Source organism: Manacus vitellinus, unplaced genomic scaffold (genome assembly GCF_001715985.3).
Source record: "Manacus vitellinus isolate BGI_N305 unplaced genomic scaffold, ASM171598v3 scaffold_36_pilon, whole genome shotgun sequence".
NCBI lineage: Eukaryota > Metazoa > Chordata > Aves > Passeriformes > Pipridae > Manacus > Manacus vitellinus.
The window spans coordinates 2,461,636-2,485,515 of NW_021940508.1; the positions used below are offsets into that span (position 1 = coordinate 2,461,636).

General features: G+C 36.8%; 1 protein-coding gene across 1 annotated transcript in view; it reads right to left on the reverse strand.

The window, feature by feature from the left end:
• The window catches only part of PARP8 (poly(ADP-ribose) polymerase family member 8), a 122,512-nt gene that overhangs the window by 29,603 nt on the left and 69,029 nt on the right, over positions 1–23,880 (reverse strand). The window contains 11 exon segments of the mRNA XM_018077319.2: positions 1,042–1,137; positions 1,238–1,291; positions 3,536–4,100; positions 6,205–6,330; positions 7,631–7,697; positions 10,538–10,628; positions 11,691–11,751; positions 15,223–15,317; positions 19,625–19,702; positions 22,095–22,168; positions 23,489–23,578. Coding sequence (XP_017932808.1) covers positions 1,042–1,137; positions 1,238–1,291; positions 3,536–4,100; positions 6,205–6,330; positions 7,631–7,697; positions 10,538–10,628; positions 11,691–11,751; positions 15,223–15,317; positions 19,625–19,702; positions 22,095–22,168; positions 23,489–23,578 — 1,397 coding nt within the window.

A 23,880-nucleotide genomic window follows, 5' to 3' on the forward strand; every position in this document is an offset into this window, starting at 1 on the left:
TGGAGCCATTCAGTGTCATAGGGAATGACACTGAGATGACTTCTGCTGCCAGGTAGAGCAATAACTCTCCTCAATTTAGTTCTATGTAACTATCATAGATGACATCTGCTTCAGCTTATGTGTAGTTGCTTGCTACACTGTGGACAAATTATCAGGTATTCAACCATTCATACACTGTAGTTAGACAGTTTTCCGTAGCTTTACTCTTTCAAGGCTATTCATGTTTCCATAGGATGCAGGGCAGGTGAAACAAGAGGATTCTAAACTGCCAGACTAGTCCTAGAGCTAAGAATTTTATTCTAATATACTCTTTCACAAAGCTGCACTGATCCAGTAGCTCCAGGCAGATTGTGTCTCTCATGGTCCATCTTACTCTTTTTCACTGTATGCATCAACAGCATGAGAGGGTAAAATGTTCATCAAGGAAAATTCTGTTCCCAGTCACACAGGAATGAAAGGAAGAGCTGTCTAACTGGACAGACTTTGGGCATACTGAACTATGACAGTGTCCCTGGACTAGGTCACAGCTAGATCAGACACTTCACAGAGCATGTCCTTCTACTGCCTTTCTTATCACATTTGAGGATGGCTCATTCCAGCAGCTTGTGAGTAAAACAGGGTCAAAAGAAGAGTGGTGGCATTAACACCAGAGTACGTAAATACAGTGGTCTTGGCTTGATAAAAGCTCAAGAATGAGGTGCCCTGAGCTGTTAGAAGAATGCCAGAGGATCGTGAAAGCATTCTAATACACTTCTCTATCTTATCTGGTTGTGACTACTGCAGCACAACAGTGTTCAGTGAAATACAGTCCCTCTTTACATTTCTGTGGTATTATACAAGTCTGATTTCCATCTTCCTTGTTTGTAAGACTTTTTTTTTCAAATTTACAGCAAAATCTAATTAATATGCTTCACATTTTTGCATCTTAAAAGGATATCAGAATGAAACACATGTCACATAAATCAGTTTTTCAACAGGTTTGTATGGTCCTCTGCTATTTAAGGCACTATAAAATGCATTGTTTTCCAGCACACCACTTACCCTCAGCATAGGGCCGTTCTGGAACACATGGGGTTCATCACAAACTACACAGTATTCATTCAATACTGGTATCCGTTGCTCAGCAAATTCGATAGTCTGAGAACAATGAAAATGATAGTAACATCTGCTTAAAAATAATTAACAGTTAGCTGATGCTCCACAGCGTTTCATAAGTGGGTAAGATATGATATCCTACCTGCACAAGAAAGCCACGGTGTCGCTCGGGAACACATTTTGCACCATAATTTTGCTGCAAGGAAAAAGTTGAGGCAACTTCAGTGTTGGTATGCTAATTATAGGGAAGTGGTAAAGCACTTGTATTTTTTGCATGTAAACACATTAATTAAGCAGTATTTGCATCTAAAAAGATCTTTCACTTGCATGAACCAGCCATTACAAATAATCAATTCTTTTGCTGTTTACTGAGTGTGTGGTAGGTTTTTAGTATCTCTTTTTAGTTCTTAAATAGGATGAAGTTTTGTATCTCACCATCCCAAGAACTTGAATCTCAAATGGAAACACCAGTGCCTTCACTTGAGCCTAATAAACTGGCATTTGGTGACTTCCATTATATTTTAACTGTTATCCAAATATGGGCTATACATTTAGGCTTGAAAGACTAGTGTAATTCTCAGAAAGGCTGAAAACCTTTTTCTTTCATATTTACTAAGATCTCACTTCTGTAAGCACTGCAGAAACAGATCTCTCTATGTTCAGATACCACTCGAGTTCTTTTTTTTCAACACATAGCAACATAAATTAGAAGGAACTTCTGTTACAAGATTCAGTAAGGTACAGAATTCTAGGTTGACATCTATTTCAATCACATCTTGTTTTGAACAAGTCAGATCAGCTCCATTTACAGTGTTTTGGGGGTTTTGTTTATAGGCTTATGTCCTTTCATTTCTCTAACTGCTTAATTGCTTAACTGCTTTTCCATTTTTCTCCTGGAAAACAGTCCTACTTGTGTTCATATATGATACCCTAACATTTCAGCTGAGAATTGAAGAGAATTCTCTTCTGATTCATAGGGTAGGGTCCTGATTCATCACTTCCACATTCCACTGACTTCAAATTACAGTTAGGGACCCAGGCTACCCACACATCTGGTGCATGCATATAAAATGTGAAATAGACTCTCAGTGTCCTTCCACTAACATCAGTCAAACTGCATCTGATCACATATGTGATGATCTTCCCTCAAAGTAAATGCATTCCAGCAATAAATTAAGGGTAGTATTTCCAGGCTGCCAAGCAGGGCTTGCCTTTCTTCCCTGTCAGCTGATAACATCACTAATGATAACATCAGTAATGAACTTAGTCAGCTCTTCATTATCTTATAAAAACCAATGGGACTTTTCCTATTAACATCAGGAGAGAAAAGTCTTGCTATTTTAGGACATCCTCTGCTGATTCAGAAAAAAGTGTGTCTCTAAACTGCAAGTAAAAACTCTGACAGCTCATCTTAATTTTGCTGTGCCCATCACATACGCCAACCACACAGCATGTATATAAATGATCCTATGATAGTGTACCACTGCTTTTAGATTTGATTGAGTATAGCTTACAGCTTACTGAACTAAATTACAATGAGACATAGTGCACTCAATGTAATTTCATTATTCAGAATGGATTATTATGAATATATGTATGGCATCCAAAGAAAGCATCAGCTTCCAAGATACCCCCAGGCAGAGAATGGAGAGGACTATTTTCTAAATGCCTCTCCCAAGATGTAATACGGAAAACAGACTAATGCCTTGAAAGAGTGCAAACAAATTCATTCTTCGTTCTAAAGTATAAAAACCATGCTTTAAGAGGCATAGGTAGAAGAATTAATTTTCAGAACTACCCTTTTTTTTCCCCAATCAGTTATGTCTCTGGGGAAAGTAAGAGGCCAGTGTGGGCCTAATTTGTTCCCCGGCCTCTGACTTCTGCCAATGCATTTGAAGGTTTAACCTCTCAAAAATCAAAAATGTGCAAGAGGTGAGTTGAACTCTGACTGTGTTCCTTCCAGCACAATGATGATGGCAGATGAAAAGACCAGAAGCAGAGGTAATTTGGCACTCAAAAGAGCTAATGGACAGTTGCTTCCCGTGTGAAGTAAACAGGGAAATGAGAAAAGCCCTTGCAACTAAACTAATTTTTCAGCAGAGAAGTGCACAGTCTCCCTTTCTCCTGCAGGATGCAGGGAAGGAATTGAATGACTGAACTTTTCCCATGGCCAGCAGCTGTACATTGAGCTGCATTCAACATAACATATAACATCTCTGTCCTGACCTCAAAAAATTCTGATTTTATAACTTAAATATATGTGCATGCACAGCTGTTTGAATCCTCCTTAAAAAGCTGACTTCACTGCTCGTCTTCCAGAATATCCAATATAGTCACTAACATATGTCCTACGTCTAATATCTTTGCATAAAAAACATAACAGCACGTTTGAAAATTAACAGGAGGAAAATGAGCAGAATAAAAAAAAAATATTACGCACAGCAGCTTGTGAAGGCGATGATGAAGATGGCGTTAAGATACCAATAAGCCCTGAGGTAAGAGAGAGCCTCCTGCTCTCTGCCATGGTGGACTCCTTGAAAGGCTCCATTTTGGATGATTTAGGGGCATTGGAGTAAGTCTTGGTGAGCAACTTGTGATTCTTCAATCCATCCAATTCTTCCATTCTAAGATTACTGGAGTAGGACCTGCTTAAAAGTCTGTGGGGCTTCAAGGCGCTGTTGTGCTCACATCGAGGATCCCCAGAGCACGACCTACTTAACAGCTTATGAGGCTTTAAAGTGATGCACTCCTCCTGCTTGACAGCTGCAGAGCAGGAACGATTCAGCAGTTTGTGCGATTTAATAGCCATTGTCTGTTCAGCACGAGGGTCACTCGACAACGAGCGGCCAAAGGTTCTGTGAGATTTTGTGGCACACACATCCTCCGCCTTCACTGTGCTAGAGCAAGTCCTTCTCAGTAGTTTGTGAGTTTTGGAGATGCCATCCTGTTCTGACTTCAGTTTTGATTTATTTTTACCACAGCCAGGAGGAGGATAACTCGGCGACCTTAAAATAAAGAAGATGGCAAAGTTGGAGAACGATCAAAATTCTGTGCAAATCAAGCAAGATCATACAGAATGTAACCACTTTTAAGTACCACCTATCTTCATGTTTTTCACTAGTGATAAACACAATGCAAACTTTTAAAAAATAAACAACTGTAAGACATTTTCCAATACCAAAATAGACATCTTACTCCTTTTTCAACACAAGCTCATGGATCAAAAAGACAACTTAAGTAGAAGTCATAGCTATGACCTTACAGCTTTTTGTAAGGTTCTCTATGTCTCTAAACAAACCAATTATTCAAGAAATCATCTTTGCAATGAAAACCACATATTTCACATGAGATTATAACACATTTTCATTAACAAAATCTATCTTTTCTATGTAATCAGTATGGCGTGATCCCATGAAAGTTACTGTCTTCTGGACACAGCATAACAAATTCTATGTTCAGATCCAATGGAAGATAAAATGAGCAGTGAAACTTGCAGACAGTAAATTGAATTTAATTCAGCTGAAAAGGACAAGATTTTTAAAAACCTCATAATAATCTCGGCACTTTGTAGAAGACAATTTGATGCCACTCTTTCTGGTTTTAGACAAATTCTAGCTCTGTAACACTGGAAATGAGAATGTGAAGCACCTAAATTATAAATGCAAAAAGTAAATAACAAGAGGTTTTTACAAAACAACATTCACATGTACTGACACATTTCTGTAAGGTTCAGATTTGCCTGTCCTTGCAAAGCAAGAACATGTAACAGGTATGCTGAATCCTTTTCCTATGCTTTATAAGCAAGTCCAATCTTTGGAGTATTTTTTTGTTTTGCATCAAGTGAAGAATTGAAAACCCAAAGGGAGAGGCTGGCAGGTTTCCCCAACCCATTAGCAAGTGGTGACAGTGGAAGATGCATGTGGAGGCTGCTGATTCACTGCAGCAGCAGGATCACTATCACCCTCCTGCAGAAGGGAGTTTGGAATGGCACCGTAGGGACAGAGAGGGTCCTTGTATTTGGGCTGAGCCATCTTCAGACAGGCACTGCATCAGCAGCCAAATCCAGAGGAAAAAGAGTAGGCTGGTTTTGTGTGCCATTTCTGAATATAACCAAACCCCAGGCTTGTGCCTGTGCTTACCAATGGTGTATGGCATGGTAGGGAATGGATAAGCTTTCTACTTAAAACACCACCTTTCCTCCTTTACCTTTGAATAAACAGCCAACCTTTTGTCATCTTTGACACTGCTCTCATTTTCAACATGAGTGATTGCTGTATTCTTTTTGTTATACATTGAATTTAGAATGGTAAAATTAATCAAAAAGAAGGAATATTCAAAGAAGCATTCAATTCAAGTTCATTAATTGAATCAAAGGGGTGATCTGTCAACCTTCCATGAGCAGGAAAACACACTAGAGTAAAGAGTCACAATCCTGAAAGAGGTAAAATTAGAGCCTGATTTTATATACACTTAAGAGTATGAGTAACTGGCAGAAAGCATAGTGAATTGAAATTAACTATCCACAAACTATGTCTTGTGCTTTTAATGTCTTTGTTCTTTGAATTTGCCTGCCTTTCACAAGTAGTAAACATTAATGTAATCCAATAGTGGAGAGGGAAGAGTGCTCAGCATCTTTAAAAATCAGTCTTTCATTAAGGACCATTCTAGTTTTAAAAAATTAAAAATACACACTCCTGTAGAAATAAGAGCTAGAAAACCACAGGTTTTTTAAATACACATAATATATGCTATACATATATATTACTTGTATATATATATAACTTATATTTTTATTCTTGCTATTCAAGTAACAGTCAAATGCTACCAAACCAATAAAGATATAAACACAAGTTAAAATTTCCAGTTCTAGATGAAACCTGGTTGCTTCAGATAGCAGGGCACTGAAATGCTCTGCCTTCAAATATTCTTAGAAGCTGCAGCAGTACCCAGTTCACTCTTGATGTCATGCAACACAAGGACTGGAAACCCATGAGGTAAGATATAAATAGAGCACTTCTCTGTGGAGAAAAGTCAAGATTTCACCTTGTGAAGTCTGCTGTAGATTTTGAACAGCTTATGGTGGTAATAGCTCATTTTTCTTGCTATTACCTGCGCAATGTAGAAAAGATGTGCAGAGGGGATTTCACCTTTTTGTCAGACACCTTCTTATTGTGCGTACAATTAGATTTCTCTTTACTGTTCTTCCACTGTTGTGTAACAAATGTCTGCATGATCCTGGAAATTAGGAAAGAAAAAAAAAGATTTTCTTATCCTAGCCAAGACATAATCATTTTAATACTGGGCTCTCAGTGCTCACCAAGTAGATGACATAATGCAGTGTTCTCAAGCTACAGGCAAAGTTTTCTGTCATGTATGTGGACCGATGACTGGGTGCCTCAGCTCCTCAAAAACACCTTTTTTCCACACAGAACTAATTTAACACGGAACTCTTAATGAAAATACAGTGTGAGTACAACCACTGCAACTGTGAGACTTATGCAGACTATACTTCTCATGGAGATCCAGAGACTAACTGATTCAAGGGCATCACATCCAACTACAAGGATCTGCCTCCCATGTGACTACAGGGATAGGCTATTGCATCTGCACAGCTAAGTAGGAGCTTATTCTCTGAATCTAATCTAGCAGTGGGGGGGTCTTTGAGTGAAAAGTCGAAGCTGAATTTGGTATGGACTCTATCAAAAGAGATTACTATTCCATTGCCACAGCTAAGAGGGACCTTTGGGTTCATGGGTATTCTGACTCCTGCTCAATTGTGCAGTAGGCAGCTATGTTCTTGAAAATGTCTCACATGAACCTTTAGTAATTACCTGGTGCACAAATCAGAGACAGTGTAAATACTGAAACGTTCTAAGAGATTGTTCATGTCAGAGGAGTGTTTCTTTTTTTTTTTTCCTTCAAAGTCATGTATCACAGAGATTTTAATAACTTGCTTAATTTGTAAAATTATAAAAAATGTTGCAGTGACATTTTAATACCAACAGCAATTTTTTTGCCTTAAGGGTTTCTTAACATTGTAATGGTTAAATATTAAAGCCTATATACTTATAATTTTATTACAAGTACACATGTACATGTGAAAAGATGACTCAGCAAAACTGTATTAAAATGAATTGTACCATGACCATATGAGTGCTATTTTTTTGACTATTCTTCCGTCTTGTACTCAAAACATGGATGGCTTAATTACTGCAATATATCCTAGAGGCCACTATAAAAGCACAGCCTCCTTAGGGATGCATGAAGCTCAAAAAGATGCCTACTTCAGAGGCTTCACCATCTAAGCAGAAATGCACTCTTTAGAACTTTTGTAGCTTACTCCCTAAAAGTCAGTAAAGGGACAGAAAACCCTGGCAAGTAGCACAGATCATGTTCTCCTCAACAACTGTCAAAACACCTTGATCCAGCAACTAAACTGACAGTATATGAATTTTATGCTACTTGACATGGTCCAAGAACTAAAAAGAATGTAGTATTTGCCTAAAAACAGGGGTTTACACTTTTAAAGACTTACTTTTTCAGCTGATGTCCCAGCCCAAATCTTTCCTTAGTAGAGATCTGAAATACATCCACAGTTGGCACTAGGGAATAAGAAAATATCGCTGTTATAGAAACTCACAACAGCAGTGAAGAACTCATGATGACCATGTAAGTGGCATTTAGGGACTCTGTTCTACCTGGACCTTGACTATGGACAATGAAATTGAAGCAATAGCAAAAGTGGACATGTCATCTAAACATATAAAGAAATGAATGGTACTTTTTCGAATATCAGCCTATACAATTTACAATTCTACAAATGGAATTCTCCAAAATGTATCTCTTCTCACCAACTTTATTTACAAAAATGTATCTTTTATATATATATATATATAATGCAAACAGCAAGCAGCATCAGATTAAATATATCTGGACGAGCAATTCATCTCGCCTAAATTCTGAAACATTTTTGCAAGTAAATTATCTAAACACAGTAGAGTTTCTATGGCTACAAAGAAAGCCCAGACTGGAACTGAATTATTTAGTATCTGGGTTATCTTTCAGAGGGTGTTTTAATTCAAGATCCAAAAACATAATGTAAGTGCTTAGTATGTGAATTCCAGTGGCCACAGAATACCCTGACATTTCCTCAAGGTCCATCCAAGCATTGGTGTACCCACATTCATCTGTCTGAAATTGAAAATGTACAGGGCAAAGGACAAAAATTAGCTAGTGGCATTACTAAAATCCTTTAATAACATTTGCTAGAAAGAAGTGGCAGATGTAATCCAGTATTTGTTGAGAGAGCCTCAGGTCCTCAAGGCAGAACAACAGCCAATGCATATTACAAGCATGAATAGACTCTATAATTTGTGTAAGGTGGTAATGACTACAGTAGAATAAAAAAAGGAATGAAAACAAAAAATCTGGGGTCTGTCCAAATTTTATTAGAAACAGTACATCAGTATTTTGATGTTATTCTGACCACTCACAATGCCAGATTTTATTCAGAATGTCAAAGTTTATCCTTTAATTTTGCTTTAATAAATTAAATTTTAAAATAAAATACAATATATCTAAACTGGCCATGCAATTTCACTTAGTTCAAAGCACTATATATACCCCTTCTCTAATATTATTATTCAAATAACATAAAACATAAACTCATCTTTTAAATACAAACTGATTTTTTCAAAAGGGATGGATGATCTCATTAGCAGTAGCAATATCTCTGGATTGTCAAATTTCAGACACACTGTGCTGGGATGGGGAATACTTTCAGTAAGAATCATTATACCTAACACCAGCAATCTTAAAATCTGACATCTAGACCAAAATTTTTGTCTAGGCTCTAGAGTCAGAGGAGAGATCCCAATAGCTTCAATGGATGATTCATCCTCTCTAAAAAAGGTTTCTAAGGTACAAGGGAAAAAATGCCCACATGGACACTACTGAGACAAGCTATTAACTAGACGAATGACCATCTAAAATCAGGATATTACTCAGCATCAAGGTGGTACTAATATCTCCCACTGTGCTTTGGAGTGTGCTGTATTTCTGTTTATCAATCAACAGAAGGTACTCTAGGAGAAAAGGCACAGCATAACATTCTGGCTCAGTAGTCTCAAAAACACCCATGTTTAAGGCAGAAGAGGAATTCACAGAATTAACACAAAAGATGGTGGATCTCACTGGGCTCTGCTAGTAAAGAGACACGGCTGCAACAGCAGCTGAGTTTATAAAACCAGTGTCAGCAAAGCACTTGCCTCTGGCCTTGACCTTACCTTTCTCAGTACTCAGGCACTTGCACAATCATTCAGCTGCAGCACTGAGAACTAAGCTCTCCATCTTAACCTTGTCAACAGTGCCAAAGATATTTTGTTGTTACTTCTCATTTCACTAGATCATTTCTTACTGCACACTGCTCTTCACGCTTCACCTTCTCTCATTTGCTGCACTTTTTTATTTTTTAAATTACGTTGTGATAGAGATGTTCTGAATACTAACACTGCTTCCTGCCATGGCAAATACATATTTTAAGATCTCAATACTTACAAAAATCATTGAAGTAATAAACTACAGACAAAAATACCAAAGTCAAGGGGAAAAAAAAGATAGATATAATGAAATGCTTATTTGAATGAACAGAATATAGCTTATAGTTAGAATCATCAGGCAACATATCCTGTAAAAATAGCCCATTGGGACAGATTTTGCTAAACATAACTGGAAATATCTATTAATTTTCCAGAGGCAGAATTCTCCCACAGATAAAAGCCTGAACTGACAGATTGTACTGCAAGTTTCCAAAGCTGGGCAAGTTATCATCCAAACTTAGTCTGACTTCTCACTGTAAAAATATATCTGAAGTCGACTCTTGCATATGAATGTTTCCAAATCTTCAAAATCAGTTGATTCTTCATGAGCATGACCATTTTCCTCTCATGAGGAAACTTTATTCACTTAACAACTCACTCAAATACAAAGATTTCTAGAGTTCACATGCTCATATAGAAATCAGAAGCTGCAAGGATAATTATTGTGACTGATTCTTCAAAGATGTGTGAAAAATGGCATGTTAATGGGCTGCAAAGGTCTGTGTACATCTTCATTATCACTCTTATTTCATCTGTGCAGATCATGTTTGATTTCCAAAATCAGGAAATCACATATTAGAAACTGTAGATGTTTATTCCTTAACCCTAGGTGAAGCAGTTGCATCTCAAAGGACATCAGGAAAACAAGTTCCAAAACTCCACCTATGCAAGTTTAAATTAGATGCACGTGTCATTATAGAGTGCACAGCCATGCAAACATAAGCCAGCTTAATTTCAAATCAATCGGACTCCTACCAGCAGTAGAAGTAGGCACATGCAGGGTCAAAGATCTGGTCAGACCAGGACACCATACAAGGCAAAAGAAGAAAACACAATTGACCAACCTGGACCATTTAAGTACTGCGTAAGTGAACAGTGCAACCGCACTATTATAGGCTCTGTGCGAATCACATCCCAAGCCACAGCAATCTCTTCCTAGTTTAAGATAAAAAGGAAAAAACAGACACAATTAGCCATCTTGAGGAACTGCTGCACTTTGTCAGTCTACCTCAGGGTAGCTATAAACACCATCCATACATCTACCCAGTTGTGTAATATCTGCTCCAACATTACACTTGAGACTTAGGACAAATTATTGCCTGTTAATGCCCCCAAGAGCGGTGTCAGTCTACTTCCAGTTCTTGAGTGAACTCATTTAAACCAAGCACAGGTTTATACACAACATTGCATGTTCAGTGCAGGCAGATACATTCCCATCTATCAACAGATACTGCTTCAAAGCTGAGAGGCAAAGGAGCAAACAAACACAGAATAGAAACTAACACCATAACAGAGGGCAAATGAAACTTTTGTTCTTTAAGACTGATCTGAATAATTCAACAATTTTCTTATATTCTTAATTTGTAAGAAAAAAATTTCTTAAATAAGTAAAGCCCAAGAGTAACTGTCTTATATGCTGTGCTAACCTAAAAATATGGCATATCTGTGCAGAAGCTAATGATGCCCTTAAAAGTTCTAATTTTTATTCTTTATCTAGAGTCCAGGAAGCTACTGCACAGATGCAGTGAGGAAGTGTGAAGTTAATGACAGCAAACTGTTACAGAAGCCATGCTGCCCGTCGACAGCACCACTGCCTCTCCCTAATCATTGTAAAGAAGCACTCCAGCCAAGGCCCTCTTCCCTTCAGGGCTGTAAGAAATGCTTAAATGCTTTTACCTGACTAATGTCTAGGATAACATTAAAAAAAAAAAAGTATTTCATTTATATTTGTTAAAACATTTACCATTCACAAAGCACGTTTGAAAGGAAATACACATGCAGCAAATAAAAACCTACAAAGCATTTTAACAATGTGATCATAAAAGGAAAACAAAATCTTTCCACTGAGTATCAATCGGTAATGTGACAGCCACTTGTGAAGATCAAGTCTCCACAAAAGGAAAGTCTCAGTGGTTGCCTAGAGAGTCTGATGTGTATTACCCCAAAATTAAATGGGTATTAATGTTCATTATGTAATTCTGTGATTAGATCACTTACATCAAGAAAGCTAACATCAATATGTAGATCAATATCTACATCATCAATGGCTCCATATTCCCTGAAAAGAAAGAATTACATTACATTAGAGCTCTTTAAGATACTCCTCAACCCAGGAATACTTACAACAGGGAAGATTTTATAAAGGATAATCTTGTCTGTAAAATCAGAATGGTTATCAAATACACATTTACATAGATTGGATTAATATTCCCAGTGGGTGACTATGCTGCACTGTAAGTTTTTTTCAGAGAATCTTGCTTAAACAGGATAAATCTTTTCTTCTACTTCCCCCAAAATCTCTCTATTGCTGCTATGTATTTTTGTCTCATGTATTCCACAAATAAACAAAGAAAATTAATAGTCACATGCTGCGCATGTAATTTTCAAAAGTATTTCAGCTAGTATTAACAGTCAGTAACCTGAGAAGAGGCTAGAGATAAATCATTGTAGACAAATAAAACATAGCCTAGAGAACATATTATACTGGGGGAGATTGCTTCATACATTCAAGCATTTGTTTGTCAAAATTAAAGACTGCCCTGTAATGTGCTCAAGGCAATAGTCGCCTTTTTTCTTTCTTATGTGTAGTATTGCTGGAATTCCCAAGGTTCAGATTTAACTTATATATAACTTATACATAATGAAATACTTAACAGGTATTTCATTGCCATCTGAAATCCTACATTTAAACTGTGACTTTTCTGCCTCTAATTTTCTGACTCACTTGGATTGCCCTCCCCTACATACTTAAAGACTTCTGAAAAACAGACCTAGAAAATACTCATTCATAAACCTGAATAAAAAAACTGCTTTCCTTTTCATTTAAATTGCTTAAGTGGTCAGTACTGTAAAAATGCAATCAGCCTTAATTTTTTACAGATTAGCTTCTAGTCAATAATTTTTTTTTTTTACACTGCATTCATATGCTTGTTCTCACGGTGACTTCCATGCTTTTCTATTAAACTAGACTGAAGTACATAGCACTAGTTGAGCATAAGTAAGCCCATAAGGCAATTTCGAAACACTAAAATTTTTTCTGAATATAACACTCTCCTACCTAAGTGGCCTCTCAGCCATGGTAGGACTGAGTTTGCACTGGAAGTTGCTTGGTGTCTTGTTAAGTTTGGCCAAGACCACCAAACTCTGGCAATCCAATGGCTCTCTCTGGTCAGGGCAAACCCGAGTTCTCTCTCTAGATCTGATGTGTCCACACATGGCACACACAGGGCAGGTGAATGGTTGGACAGGGCTGTATTACACGAGGCTTCCCAGCCATGCTTACAGCTCCTCCAGTGTCACCTCACCCAGAACTGTACAGGCACTTGCTGAGCTCCTACAATTCACTGAAAACCTGTCTTTGAAACAGTGAGTGAGCTCTCCACTTAGTGGTAATGGCTTAGCCACTACCCTACACAACAGTGCCATGAGGTTTTTTGTTCATTTTCCAGAAGATCCAAAGATTGTTATGCACTCTTAAGTAATATTTATGAATGTGGGCTGGTGCTACCTACATGACTGAGATTCAAAAGGCTGTTAACAAGGATAGTTTTATAAATTAAACAGAAGCACAGTTGAACTAATGTAACAGAAGTATTAGTGGAAGAAAGAGTAAGATAAAAATTACTTCTAACCGTGAAACTTCCATATTCACTGAAATCCTTTTGCCCCCAATACACCACCATCTTAGAAGATGGTTTTTAGACACATGATGCTGACTCTAGTTTAAATTTCCCAAACTGAAAGTGAGGAAGAAATTATGTTTTATTCCAACACCTGCAGCTTATGATCTGCTGCCTAAAATGGCTTCATGAACGTAACTTGCTTTTGAAGCTCCCAGAGGTCCTCTGTCCATCAATACATAAACAGTGTAAAGAGATACAGAAGAGTTTGGATCAGTTGGATGGATCATCTTCTCACGGCTTTTGTGGTCAGATTTCTAAGAGCAGTGGTGAAAAGCACGCTGGCATAGGAACCTAACTTTTATATGTACAGCTGACTCTGTGACAGCAAGAGACTATGCAAAAGAGGGTCAACTTTCTGGGAAATATGCATCTTAGTAGACTCTGTCATGCAAACTTCTCTCTCCTCATAGAAGTGGAGCTGCAGCAGAGTGATGAAACTGAATGCCTAATGCTGTGGTTTTTATTTCCAAGAATTTGTAAGTATTTTCAACCTCAATAGAGTGGATGAAGCATTCAAGTTTTACACATGCCAAAAACAGTCACAGAAGCCAATTTCTACTACATTGAGCTCGAGGGGATCACAATGCTTCCACAGAAACAGTTGATTCAATAAATTAGATGCATTAAAGTTTCTGAAAGGTTACATACAATATTTCAATTTTAGGAGTGTGAGGAAACTTATAATCAAGGTATTCTCAATGTCATAGTTATCAGTTTGGCAACTGATAACTTATCCACTTTCTAAACCCACACACAACTCCCCAGGTCCTCGAAATGTAGTAAATTCCTACTTAATTTGAACAGTTGTAGTACACCATAGTTGTAGGCATGTTCTCTCTTCTTATGACAAAATAACACAGCTTACTGTTTAGAGATTAATGGAAATAATTACTTGTACTATATGCATGCCTAAGATTATTATCTTATCTCCATTTTATTACTTGGTTTGTATGACAACTTTGATATTTCCCTTTCAATACTTCTGACAGGTCTGTTACATCTTGCCTACCTGTTATTTTTATGAAATTATTAAGATTACACAGACGGAAAATAAAGTTATAAATATCTGAAGCATATTCGAAATATCATATAGATATGCCCTATGGCAGAATCATGCATGCTTATCTATGTCCAACAGAATTTTTGTGTAATTACTCTTAGCAATCCATATCTGACTGAGGTTCCATCACTTCCCTGTGTAGGATACTTTAGATACTCACAGTTAGAAAGCTTCCCTAACCTCTAATGAAATCCTAGGTTTTTATTGTCTCTCATGATGACAATACAGAATATTTGATCATTCCTTCTACCTACGAACAGCTTTTTTGAAGAAGAAAAACTGTTACTGTGTTTTTTCCTTCTCTTTTTTCTAGACTAGACAAATCCAACTCCTTCAGTCCTTCCCTAAGGAAAATATTTATTAAATCGCTTATCATTCCTCTTGTTCACCTCCAGGGTCATATACAGAGCATGACAGAAAAGGAGTTTAACAAGGGTTTAGAGAAATGTTGATTAGTAATTTTCAACAAAATACAACAGCCTGATCAAATACTACCAGAACTGCAAAAGACAATGATGTTTCAGAACAGGCTTCCAGGGCTTGTTCTCAGCACAGCCACTTGTACCTATACTGAACAACAACAACAACAAAACCCAAACCTAAACAAAAAAGTGAAAACCCAGCATTATTGCCTGTTTTCAGCGCTCCTTTCTTTTGTGACACAAAATGTGCTTTCTGCATTTCTTCACCAGAAGAGACTAGTGCTTCAGCAGTCAGGGAAGGTCCACATGGAACTCAATATCCAAAATATTAAAGGCTCCACAATACAGTAAGGTCAATGACGTACCTGAGAGATACTGCATTAGGTCCATAGATCTCTCTCACAGCTGTCAAATCAGCCTCCAGCTGTGGGTGCTTGTGAAGTTCTCCATCATAGCTAACCTATTATGGAAAGAAAAACATCTTGGGAGTTCTTATTTATTTCATTACTGGCATGTATCTAGGCTCTTGAAAGTTCCCCCTGCAAAATATATTGCATTAAGATTCCTTAATGCCATCCTCAGAAAAGGCACAGTGTTGATTAGCTGAAGCACTGAGGCCATCTATTCTGCTAAGTAATGAGATTTTTCAAGCAGGCACCTCTGCCTTGAAAAGTTTTGAGGGTTCTGCTGTTTGTGGAGTCTCATCTATCTGTCCTATTCTGTCCCACAGTTTGTTCTGGGACATTTCTGTATTTCAAAAATATTAAGCAGGATATGAACCAAATCTCCCCAGTCCTATCATCCCAGTCCAACAACTACAGGACAAAGGTTTGCTCACTCTTTCTTGTCTCACTCTCACATACACTAGGTGTAACGAAACACCTATTTAGACACCAACACCTCCACTCCTTTTTTTTTTTTCAAACTCTACATGAAAAATGGAAAAAGTTATGTTTGTGCTTACAATATAAAGCAAAACTTGTGAGCTGGCTTGGTTGGAATATATGAAGTAAAAATAATTAATATCCTCCTCTCTTCTACAAAATCAAAAATACCTCGTTTGGCACATAACAATCTATTAAAAATATGTCCATTATTACCTTCTTCTCAAGAAATATAATCCTGATTGTGCGATCCTAAATCTACTTCTTTATAACTATTAGAATGACAGTAATTCCATAGAAGTCCATGAACTCCCTAGATTTGGACAAATTCAAAAATGAGTGCAGGATTTGCTCTGTACCTTTGACAAATTCAGAGAGCAAAGCACTAGAGTTTAATTTATCCCTTTAGACATACACATATCTATATCCTTATAGACGAATTCCTGCAGACAATTCTTGCTATTGCAAAGCTGCATCCAACTGCACTATTGCTTCTTCCATTGGTACATCCCAATCTGTAGAAAACCAGTGCTGTGACACTTTGAGCTCTGATATTTAGAGATGTGCATTTCAATCTAATTAAATTTCAATAGTTTTAAAATAATAATCAGATGATCACTTTTTTACATGTGAAAACGAGTAAAGAATAATTTGATTAGACTTCTTCAAATATAAGGCACAGAATTCATCAGCATACCATCGGTATGTATTCATCAGAGGTATCAATGATATTCATATCAGAAAGTTTATAAAATATCCTTCCTTAGTTTGGGTAGGTATGTTAGAACAATTTTCCAAGTAGAAGAGCATGGGAAGAAAACCCTGTAATTTTTTTTCACTTTAAGTAGGGGGAAACCAATCCTTTTAACATGCTCATTACTCAAAGAAGAATTCTTTAAAGATGCATAAATAATTGCTGTCCTGCTTCCAAAGAAGCACAGCAATCATTTCACAAATCACAGCTGGGGTGCACTTGCCAACTTTGTTGGTCCTAAACAAGATTTTTAAATCAGTCTTACACATCAATAACAGTAAAATCCAAAAGGAATACTATGCAGAACACTGAACTGCTCAACACAATGCTTTTTGTTATCTATTTTCTGATGCTAAGAGGCTATAAATTCAAAAAGGAAACAAAGCAGTGTTCTGGTATATTTTAAGACCACAGTATGGTACTTTTCACTCCTGAATTAGTGCCACAGACACGTTGATGTATGCAGAGGAGACTGTCAGAGTTTTGTATTTCTTCATTTTCAAGTATGTCCTGTAACTGAAGAACAACAGGGAGGTAGAGAGAGAGCCAAAGGCAGTAGTATTACTGTTTTCATCTCTGGTTCTCATTTGCAAATGTAGAATATAGAGATTCAAAGCAAGAATTAACAAAGAGTTGCAGAGAAAGTGAATATAAAGGCTAAAAAATATGGTAACTTTGCTCTGACTGAAAGATCTGTGTCTAGAAAGTCTCAGTTTTTAATATAAAACCTTATTCAGATTATTTTGCCCCACATAATGACAAAACGTTGCTTTTTAAAAGGAGATTAAGTGATTTACAAATGTAAATCCCTTTCAAAATCAATAGGTCTTAGGCCATTGAACCACTTAGCTACTTTAAAGTATTTATCCATTAAATACTTAGGGAGGATTACAAGCAGGTGCCTAGAAAGTGAATACAAACATTTAATTTACAACCAAAAGGTTGCTCTTTTCACTGCCCATCAAATGCCATTTCCCATCTTCCATGGTCCTTGTTTAATCATCAGCAACTCTCATGTCTTTCAAGCTGTAACCATTCAGAAATGCTAAGAATTAAGGCCTCCATCTTTCCCAACTGTACTGCACACAATTACACTGGCATCTCTTCCCACTAGTTGCTAAAGTCACTATTTTTGTCCCCTTTCTCTGTGGACACAGCACACACTTGTCTCAAATGAAGGAGCTTGCCTTCCTTGTTCCCCACACATACAGTCAACTCTTTTGTCTTTCCAATACACCTGGTGCTCACTTAACATCTTACAAACACTGTTTGAAAAAGGATTGTTCCTTTTATCTTTTAAGGAACTTGTTCATTACCTGATTTGCTATTTATTTTCTGAGCCCTCAGTATTTTCTTCAGTTCTACAGGTCTTCTTTAGAATTTTGTCTCTTTGACCATGAAATTTTAAATTCAAAATTTCCTCTGTTTTTGTTGTTAAATACACTTTCTGTGATACTTCCCCCCACCCCTTGTTCTCCATATTTTGTGCTTTGGATATTCTATACTCAAGACATTAACAATCATTTGATATTTTATTTTTATTGCAGACCTAATTTTTTTTTTGCCAGTTACAATTCCTTCAGTTAAATGTATTACCTTAAAAAGAAGACAACGCAATATAATGCAGTTTCAACTTTAATATAAAGCACCTAAATTCTAACTAGTCTTGCCTATTACACAGCTCTTTTACACCTTGCAAAATGATGTACTGCTTGCTCTCTGTGTTCATGTCTCATAGGCAGTGTTAATATTTATTCATTCATTTGGGCACTGGCAGGCATCCTTTACCAAATCTATTAGCTGTGGTTCAAGAAACAAGCAGTTTCCAGTTGTTTTCTGCCTTTTCCTTCACCTTGAGGTTACTGCCCTTTCTTCAGAGTTGAAAAATGAAGCCAGTACACACAGCTCATCACTACAGGGCAAGATCAGAAGCTTTTTCCTCTCAGGCAGATTAAAATAAGACATTGCTCTTTGCACTGAATTATGTGTATGGTCCTCCCCAGCACTCTCCAGCATGGGGCTGTAGGAGTCAGCAGCTGAAGGGAGGCAATTCCTGCAGTCGTTTCTAAAGTGAACATGAGTCAATACCCCATGTTATTTCTGACACTGAAAATACATTTTTTCAATTCCACTTTCAATATAACTTTTAATAGCTTTTCAGGGGCATGCCTTTTTTTTTTTTTTTTTTAACTGTAAAGAACCCTGACATGCATTTTGTGTTCAAACCCCACCGCACTGTTGGCTCTGCAAGAGAAGAGGCTCAGCGATGTCCTGCTCATCAGCATCCCACGCTCTCTGCACCGACCCACCCTGCTGGCACTGCTGGCATGCTCCTGCAGCCTTGGCTCTGCATCCAGGGCACGGATGGCTTCAGACTCAAGGCTAAGGCAGCGACAACTTTCATAACCAGCTACAGTAATTTGTTAAAATGTTCACCGAAACAAACAGTTCTAATAACATTAAGTGAGGAATGATTCCTTGGGGAAACATTTAGGCTAAAAAACAAGAAATCTGCATGAAGAGCCTAGCAGTGTGAAGCACATTGTGGAAGGAAAAGGTATGAAAAGATTTTATTTCCCAACACATAAGAGAATGTAATAATTAATTTTGCTGAGGGAACAAGAAGGAAAGACATAGAGTAGTACTTTCATCCAAAATATGCTGCATTTTTCAAGGTGAATGTTACTGTAGAGCTCAGAAGAAGAACTGCCTGGACCAAAACTGTTTTGTAATAACCATTTTTACCATTAAAATGCAGGGGTCTTGACTTTAAAAAATGGTAGTTCTCCAGAAGGAAACAGATTTGGATCCAGCTGGCCTTCCCAGCCAGATTTGTATCAATAATGGGATAAGCTATTTCCTGGAAGTAAGCAACTAGCTTCTATTTTCAAGCTTCTTGGAGAATATTTGCTTTTTCCATTCTAACAGCTTTGCAGATGTAAACAATGTAATCTTATTTTGAATTTGAGATAAAGTATAACATAATATTTTTGCTACAAAACACTACGTACATATACTCATGGCACTCTATCCATAACATAATGAAATATCATAAATTTATAATGGAAAAACCAAAAGAACTTTCAAATACTACTTTTTTTGAAAATCGTGCAAAGTTTTCTGCATTACCTGCCCTCCATAATAAAATTCCTCAGAGTCATTATCTCCTTCAGAGTCTTCTTCAACTGTGCTGTTGTGCCGTGACTCCTTAATGAAAAAGGAAAGTTAACAATGATAAAAGTAATATGCTGATCTTGCATTTATAGCTCTAAATATAACTACAAGAATTTCTTTTTTACAAGTAAGCTCATAGCATCCTTTCTTAAGAGATCCTTAATTATAATTTTTCCAGAGGGCTGATTTTAAGAATAGTGAAATATGAGAGAAAACAAGCACCTAATACAGGGTATATGAAAATACCTGAATATATGTTGGAGCAATAATTCTTGTCTGGCTACAGAGACAATGTGGTATTTTAAAGAACTGGATAATTCAGCAGACTATGCAGGGATACTTCACTCTGTGCTTTTGCTAAACAAAGCATAACTTACCCACCAAGACTGGTTCTGGACTTAGTTCTTTTGCTGTTTCAGTGACCTAGCAATTTTATTTTACTTTAGTCTTGTAAATGAACTCAAACACTTTAAGGAAATAATTCGATTCCAAACACAGAATATCTAACATTTCCTTCTGTGAAAAACTGACACACCATTGGCTAATTACTCTTTTTAACAGAAAGTCCATGCTGATGCCAGAAAAGGTCAAACTTAATTTTTTGACTAGTTGTGCTCTGAGACAGTGAAAAGTTAAGGATTAGAAAGTCATATGCTTACCTAAGTAAAACCTGCTCTAAATAAGCTGCCCTGTGAATAATTGCATCAAGTAAATAGAACTGATCATGGTACAGACTGCAACTCAGCATGAGATGAAATGTTATATTCTGTTTCCCAAGAATGGAACCTTTTCTTATAATTACGCAATTGCTTGAGATATTAATTCTTGTTTCCCACAATGCATACATTATTTCTACGACCTATGCTGACTAGGAACCCCTAAAGACCACCTGTTAAAATTGCAATTCTTCACTTTAATCTGAACATGATGTACCAGTTGCTTCTTTTTTATTTATGTCCTGCACAGAACTGCTGTAATGGAACAGAAATCAGATGTATGAATCAAATAACAGACATTACCCCTAAATTCCATAGTCATGAATGCCAAAATATACCCATACCAACAATTTCTATGGTCAGACATCGTAATCCCATTTCCCTATCTCTGCCTTTAAAATTCTGCTCTATTCACTGTATGTATATATACAGTGTAAAAATTGTATTTTGACCAATCTTGTCGCAATTTTGTGCAACAAGGTATAAAAATAACTTCTGCTTCTACTTCACTGAAAAGAAATAAAATTGCTTTATTCTTCTTTGTTTTAGAACAACCTTACCTCAAAGGGAAATCTGTTTTAGAACAGGACTCAACTGAACAAAAATTCCAAACTCTCGCATTAGAACAGTGAAAAACTAATCATATCCTAACCAAACCTTCAACTGCGTAGCCAACAGAAATGGTCAGTATTAGAGACTTTCTATAAAGGGTTTTTATTTTCAGTACTTTCACATTTAAATACCTTGTTCAATTAAAAACAAAATAAAAGCTCAAATCCTGTCCCACAGAAGCTAACTATATCTCAGGTTTTTAATCAAATGGGTGAATTCTTCCCATACTTGAATTTTTCCCATGTTCACAGAGCACTGAATACAATGATGAGCCAGTAGAAGCAAAGTATTTTCAATGCAGTTTTTTACATCAAATCAGGTTTGATTTACTAAAAAAAACTAACAATGCATACAGCATCTAGACATGCTTATCCTCCCCTTCCAAGGTCAAATACAGATCATAGCCTTAAACGCAGTCGTCAAGAAACAGCATCCATCTTATCAAAGGAAATCTTAACTCAAGCACCCGAGTTCCTGACAATGCTTGAAGTAGGAGCCTATGTGGTACTTTCTTTGAGCCCATAACACTGTCAAGCCTTACAGACTTCACATTAGTGCCACTGCTTTCTTAATGTATCAATGAGACTGGTCAGGGAGTGATTAGCAGCAGGTACAGCATAAATACAACCATGACTGGAAGACCTTAATACTCAAGACCCTACTTATGGTGAGGAGAGTCAAGCAGAGGTCTAGAGCTTCCAGTGGGACTGCTGCAGGCTGCATGAAGAAGCAGTGAGCTAAATAATTGGGATGTGGTCTTATGCGCAAGAGCAGGCTAAAAGGTAATGTGATCACAATCTACTTCTCCAGGAGAGCTCTATTTTTAGGGCAGATAGGGTCTACACCACTGTCAAACAAAAAAATGGGATAAACGTCAAAACCACATTTCCTAGGACAGGAGGAGAATTTCTATCACAATTAAGTGAATCGCTGGTTCATCCACACATGAAACATGCTCAGGTTTTAAAATGTGTAAACATGTACAGATTGCATAAGCACACTTTGATAGGAAGTCTGTGGTAACCATTCATATTTTATTATTTACTGCTGTTTCTTAAAACAATTTCTGTAAAAATATGCATACAAGAAATACATACCTCTCCATTCTCCCTCTGTAACTTTGATTTTATGGATAAGCAATAGTTGACATCACTGTTTTTTCTTATTAATTCTTTAAAAAAAAAAAGAAAATAGGGAACATATGTGAAAAAATGTGAAATAATTTTGCATAAGCAGACTTGGAATTCTTAGTTGCAGTAGGAGAGCAAATAAGGAACAAAAAGTTACAGATGTGAAATGCATCAAAGAATTTACAATGCAACAGTCTAAAATTAGGAAGCCCCTACCTCCCATGTTTTTAAATGTGAATTGAAACTCAGCTGATTCACCCAGGAGATCTGTTTTTGCCAATTTGTGATTTACAGTTTAGCATCATTCATTAATTTTGTATAATTTATAAAAGAACGAAAAATCAAAACCCCTCATGAAACTTAAATCAGATCATCTTCCATATAAAACATGGGGTTTCACTCTATTTTAAATGATGGGTTTCATTTCTTTTCAAATTAAAGAAGTATTTGCAAGTAAAATTAATTTCAAACTTCTGACTATAATACCAAGATTTTGTTTGTGTGCCACTGTACCCACTTCAATAAAATTACTCTTGATTTACATCTGTAAAAATGAGATCAGAGACAGGTGATCAGAGATCATACTGGTCTTCCAGTGGAATTCAAAGTAATTCTGTGTTATGCAAAAAAAAGCCCTACAGACTTACAATAGTAATAATAAAAAAATTACAAAGTGAAGTGTCCCTGTCTGAAGAACTGCCAGAATTAAGACTGTCTGTGCAGTTTCTTCAGTAACCTGAAACAATCTGAGAATTTACCTGCTAAAATATAAAATGTCTCTGTGGAATATGCACAAACCTTTATTATATACAGTATAAATGCCTGTATGCCTGACAAGCATACCTTTCTGTGTATCAAATAGTTTTTAAAAATAAGGAAATAATTTAAAATGAGAGGTTTCCAAAATCATTCGGAAAAAATATATCGTTTTGCTATAGTCTAATTTAGTGAAACAGCTGAACCATTTTGTTTGAAACTTCCTGAAATAATTCACCAGAGGCAATGGTAGTTACAGACTATTTCATCTACAATGGTGAAGATTTAGTCAAGTTTTAAGCATGTGAACACAAAACCTTTTAATTGAGAAGTATTAAGCACCTCCAACTATTCAAGGAGAATTTCTCTAGCACAGGCTGCAAGACATTAAAAGAATAAAATACATTTGCCTACACAAATGTGGTGATCCTTAAAGGAGGTATTTTAATTTCTTCTGTTCCGAAAGTAGGACAATTTACTATGGCAAGACTGTGAGAAAATAGCAAACTGTACAACTGTACACATTAACACATCTCCCTTTAAGTGTGGACTTGTCTTTCCTCACAAAGTATGAACTTGATAAAACTATCCAGACATAAGATTACCTGTAGCAATTTGATGGAAAATTACTGGAATTGGTTCTGTTGTGACTAACACATCTTCATCGTTATCAGAACTGGAAACATAAGTGTTATCTATGAAAGAAAAACATTTTGCATGGTGAAGTCCCATTGTGCTCTGCCAACCCTTTCCCATGTTTCTTGTCCCACCCTTGTACCACAAGGAACCACTTTGAAGATGGTTAGGGGAGCTAAGCACTATCTTCCTGGGGCGTTTGGCTTTTTTCTTTTAAGATTGTTAACAAAAAGAAAAAGGATGGAAGACTCAGACCCAACCTTTATAAAGCAAACCCCTGGAGTTCAATGTCATGACTTTTATGACTCACACCTAGAGGTGCTCTGAACCAAACCACAAGGCTTACTGTGGCCAACCTTTT